Source organism: Stylophora pistillata, chromosome 3 (assembly GCF_964205215.1).
Source record: "Stylophora pistillata chromosome 3, jaStyPist1.2, whole genome shotgun sequence".
NCBI classification, from domain to species: Eukaryota; Metazoa; Cnidaria; class Anthozoa; order Scleractinia; family Pocilloporidae; genus Stylophora; species Stylophora pistillata.
Genome location: NC_142521.1, coordinates 33676521 through 33682334, shown reverse-complemented (window position 1 = coordinate 33682334; position 5814 = coordinate 33676521). Strand labels below are relative to the sequence as shown.

General features: G+C 41.2%; 1 protein-coding gene across 1 annotated transcript; it reads right to left on the bottom strand.

Moving 5' to 3' along the window:
• Positions 1-2727: 2727 nt before the first annotated feature.
• On the bottom strand, positions 2728-5514 carry LOC148735735 (uncharacterized). The gene is given in 3 exon segments (XM_088755379.1): positions 2728-2929; positions 2931-3442; positions 5476-5514. Coding segments are annotated over 3 exon segments (753 nt in total).
• Positions 5515-5814: the final 300 nt, after the last annotated feature.

Genomic DNA, 5814 nt, shown 5'->3' with positions numbered 1-5814 from the left:
AAACCACAGGACTTTTAGATGGGGCCTGTTGAGTCCTCTTAACTGAAACGGGAACAGAGGAAGCGGGGCGTTTCCGGGAAACAGTGGTCCAGGGACCACTTTCACCAGCCATGTCAGAGTCAGCAGGGTTAGCAAAACCCTCGGTTGCTGATATAATATTCTCATTTCCAGTCGTTTCACAAGAGGCGAACCGGTCTTCGCTTGCATCAGAGTCTGGAGGTGAACCAACTTCATCTTCAGAGTCTTCAATAGCAGTGTCGGGGGTCTCTTCTTCGGCGGGAGTGCTCTTCACCGGAGGAACAGCCACACCGTTCTCTGTAACAGGGGCGTCAGCCTCAGCTGGAGCAGCCACGGTCACCTTACAATTCCGAGCCAAGTGCCCATCTTGATGACACCGGAAGCATTTTCCTTTGAGAGGACAATCAGCTGACTTGTGGCCAACTTTCCGGCAAGTCCCACACTGGAGGGGTTGCCCCCTATACCAAGTTTTACAACGAACACCGCGGATAGGGATAAACGGTGGAATGACATTCCTAATGACCATTTGGACGATGCGTGACCCGGTGGACACTGAAGGCCTTCCGGGCCAAACCTGATTGCGAACAGATTTGACCGTACCATATGCAGACAAAGCTGTGCTGATGGCGTCGTTTGATCCCTCAAAGGGGAACCAAGAAACTACAACAGTAGTAAGCTGGGGTGGAGGAGGAGGAGGCTTGACCACCCTACACTCTACATCACCCAACTTGATGACACCTAACTCTTCAAAAAATAACTTAGCAACATCCCCGTTCTCTGCAAAAGTGACTCTGGCAACACGGCCAGGGCATGCCTGCACCGCAGCCACCCGATGATCAGACTCTCGGTCGAAAAAACCCAGCAACAGACCAACCGCTTGCGAAAAAAGTACCTCCTCAGGGAGCCCCTGACAATCGACGTCGATAGTCCTATTAAAGGACACGACCATGCTGAAGTTCGGACCCAACCCAAAGGGATGGGTGACCGAAACAGAGAAAAAGCAAAAAGAAAAGCAAGTTCGGATCGACCGAGAAATCCCAAAAAAGGGATGGGCGACCAAACAGAACCAAAGAAAAAACACTGCCAAGGAGGAAGAAAGTTGCAAGTTTTCCCTCCCGGCAGGTACTCACTTATCCAACAAAAATCCTCAGAAACCTCAAAAACAAACCAAAACAAACTCCCAACCACTAGGGAAAGGAGCGAACACTTACCAACAAGCAAAAGTCGAGTCAGTGCAGTGCTAATGCTAGGATGGGGGAGAACCGAGACGGTCACCCCAAACGACCCAACCTTTGTGGTATCGTCTAAGCCATGCCAGAGTGCTCAAACTAGAGTTAAGAACGGGGTGGTCAACTGAAGATTTGGCTTGGCATTTATTGCTATTTAGTTTCGTACCACACAGCCTGTGTGACACTCGTCGGATAAAATTGCCAAATGTTTAATTATTTAATTATAACACGCTCTAGTTCACTATTGAGCACTCTGAAAGCAGTTCTGCAGATCAACTTGTTATATATATATTGTGGGAGGAAAAAGACAAGTAAACTACAAGTTCATCCCTACAAGCCTGTTTCGTGGTCGCCCACTCATCAGGGGATTTAATGAGAATAAACTTTACCATTGCTTATATACAATATAATTTGCATGATCTAACTAGTCTAATTTATGCAGCGCGAAATTGACAGTTTAGTTGTTGCGTAGGAGGGCTTTGCTTCAGTGGCGGCATGAAGACACGAGTTCATTACGTTTGTTTAGTGTTGATAGTTCGGGCCGGCAGATGATTAGGAATTTTTCTTCCTCGCCCTAGTAGACAAGCACTTTCCCAAAGATCACAAGCTCAGAAAAATCTTTAACCGAAACACCATCAAAATCAGTTACAGCTGCATGAACAACACGAAACAGATAATCGACAACCATAACAAACGCATCCTAACAGCATGTATACAGTCTGATGACACCGCCGCCACCGCCACCGCCACTACCATTGACAACAACAAGACATGCAACTGCCGACAAAAGAACACATGCCCGCTCGACGGAAACTTCCTGCAACCATCAGTAATCTACCAAGCCTCCGTTACACGTAAAGACAACAACACGACAGAAACGTACATCGGACTCACAGAGAATGACTTCAAAACAAGATACAGAAACCACACCGCATCATTCCGCCACGCTAAACACAGAAACTCTACCGAACTCAGCAAGCACATCTGGACCCTCAAAGACAACAACATCGATCACTTTATTTCCTGGCGCATTCTCTCATCGCACTCACCGTATAACTGCTCAACTAAAAGATGCAACCTCTGCCTCAAAGAAAAATTCCTAATCATCTGCCGGCCCGAACTATCAACACTAAACAAACGTAATGAACTCGTGTCTTCATGCCGCCACAGAAGCAAAGCCCTCCTACGCAACAACTAAACTGTCAATTTCGCGCTGCATAAATTAGACTAGTTAGATCATGCAAATTATATTGTATATAAGCAATGGTAAAGTTTATTCTCATTAAATCCCCTGATGAGTGGGCGACCACGAAACAGGCTTGTAGGGATGAACTTGTAGTTTACTTGTCTTTTTCCTCCCACAATATATACTTCGCTCTACTTCTATGTATTGAGCACTGTTCTACGAAAATCAAGTCACACTTCTTTATATATATATATATATATATATGTGGATTATATATATACATATATATGTGGATTATCGAATTCCAATGGCAGAAGAGTTAAAGCCAAACTTATTCCAGCGGTCGCTTGAGGTGTAGCAACCACAACCTCCAAAACTTAGCTCTGTCAAGAAAAATAATGTTTCAGGCATGGTATGTTGTGTATTCAAGATGGGAATTGCCTTGGAACGCCAGTCATTAGCAACACCTACTTTTTCGTACTTTGAATTCTTAACTGGCAGGTTTCTAACCATTTTGGTTTGGCATAAACGCAAACAGGCTGTTGGGATATCCATCGCAGTTTTGAAATTGAATGACGTCTCCGTTGGATCTGAAACCCTGAATTGTTTTCTTATTCGCAACCAATTTAGGAAGGATTCCGAGGAAGATGAATTCTTTCATGAAGTCGTTCCGTGGTGGAGTATAATCACGGTAGCTGTTGATCAAAACACCAAAATCAAAGTCGATGTAATCTGGATGAGACTGAATCAGGGTGTACCACTCGCTCCCATCGACATTTTTCTTTAACTTTAGCAACATGTTTTTCTTGTCTTTGAAGAGGGAGTCGACAATTTGCTGAGCATCTGAACGCAAATTCAGGCTTTGAGGAAGGAAGGTGAAGCTCTCTCCAGCAATGTCCAGTTCATAGTACACCTCAAGAGGAGCAGCATTTGGCTCAGGATTGATTTTGTACATACCACTCGTTGCTCTTGGATTCTTTCGTTGGATTTCGTCACAGCTCTGGTGATGGTGGAGACAGGGGCTTAAAATGAACCATATCCTCTTAGTGAGTACAATATAATATTGAAGACATATCAGTCGTATAATGCATCCAGCTTTAATGATGTCAACGACAAATTTGAGCCGAAGTCGCGTAACATTTACTATCGCTATATTGTAACTTGTAATCGTTCTATCGATCTTTGTCTCTTATACATTCATGCTTATTAATCCGCAAAAAGTCATTGAAAAAAGAAAGACTTACACTGCTATTTGAAGTCAAAAATGAACAACCATTTCGTATATATTATGTTAGAACTCCAGGTACTTACGTAAGTCGTTGCTTTATATGACTGTGAAAAAAAAAAGAAAATAAAAAAAATAAAAAATCATTTACAGAATTGACAGTTTCAGCTTTATCCTTATTCGAAAGACATGTTCTTCCCATTAAGCGCAGTCTTTGAAACAAGGGTTCACGCGATTTTCGCGCAGCAAAAAATTGTTTTGCAATATTTGGAAGAGAAAATTCAGTGGCGATTTATAATACACCAAGATAGACTCATGGACAGTTTGAAAGAAATCGATTTTTCCAAGCGAAATGCACCGATACACGTCTTCAGAGGCAATCTCTCCAAAAGCAGTCCAATACATTTTGGTTAAAAAAATCGATTTCTTTCAAACTTTGCACATGAACCTGTCTGCCATAAAAGAAAACGAAACCACCTTGTTTTTTCGAAATATTTTAAAATATTTTTTTCCAGCGAACATCGCTTCAGCGCTTAAAAGACCGTTTCTAACTGCGCCCAGCGATCATCAAGAATGCCGGTTCAAATTGCATTACTCGTATTTTCACAAAAAAATTGAAAATTGTTTTGCTTCGCCTATTTAGATCGATCCTTTGTGTGAACAAATTGCACAAGTTTTTCTTTCTTTTTCTCGACGGATTGTTTTTCAGTTTAACATCTGATTTGCCTTTGCCGCTATGAACGTAAATATGCAACTTTTGATCTCGGCTCAGCTCAAAATTCCTGTTTTTTCCCTGTGATATTTTATTCAGACTAACTAAGATAGGGTAAAGGAGCATGGAAATATAAAAATATGTTGTGGCGTTGGCAAACTTCTGTACATCTGGTCAACATAACATGTACATTTTCGAAAATTCAAGCTAAAATTGCACAAAAAGCGGACTCAATTATTTTCAAAATTTATATCTACTACCAATGGTTGACGCCTGAATTGGGCATTTTCAAGCTTTTTGATGCTTGATGATACCACAAAGCAGCATTTAGGAGAGAAAAATCTTCACACCTATTCAGAAAAATATTGCCGCCGAAAGATGACTCTTCGCAACTTATTGTTTTTGTTTATGACGTAGCAACGGGACTGAGAAGAAAAAGAAATTACTAAAAGTCAAGAAAGATAAAGTACTAGACATATCCATCCAAAATATCTCTTACTATCCATTTAGAGAGTGTTTCTATTGATATTACTCGAGGTCCAGTCATTTTGAATTGGAAAATGTAAATTGTAATTTTATACTTCTGAGCGACGTGAACTAAGTAGGAAACTAAAAGGGCCCACCTGCTGTGTTTATAACCCAAAAGTTCTCATGAAATCACTAGAAAATAATGTATCTTTGAAATCACACTAAACCAAACCAGCTGGATTGCTGTTTTCATCGATGTTTCGAGACTTGAAGAATTGAAAAGAACCGCTCATAACCTTTATGAATGTTGCAACGTAATCATGCGAACGAGGTTCATCCGCATTCACCTTACATTACTTGCTTTGCAGTGAGTTATGTGGTAAATATATTTTTCTAAGAAGTTTGCTTTGTTATTCTCTTTATTATAATATCGTAAGTTTCCACTTGACAAAAGGTCCACTTGCGTTGCAGGCAAGAAATTTCAGCCTTCGGACGAATTTTATTTTTATATAAGTTCTATTCACTTTTTTGTATGTGATAGGCTGTTACCACACGTCAAACGAGAAAAATACAGTACATATACCAATTCTAAAGCTCTTTAAAAATAAGCAATAAATTGTGTTACTCCTGTACAAACCTCAAGGTTGAGAAGTTGAGTAAAGATAAATCCAGGCATAGAAACAAAGTAAGAAGATTCTGTATTGGCGCTTTCTAACGCTTTGCCGTTTAACTGGCAAAAATATTTTCCTTCTTCTTTCTTGTAGATAATTGAGCGACACAATGGGTGTCTTTTTATGCAGAGCTGAGCGCAAGATAAAAGGCTGGACACCTTTTGACGATCAGCGACGTGGTCGACTAGATATCGATCTTTCACTGTCTGAAGGAAGGACGAGCAGTCGGGAGTACATGCCATCGAAATCGACACAAAAGCCGAGACGGCCGGTACCAACTAGACAGCTGCCATGGGTATACCTAC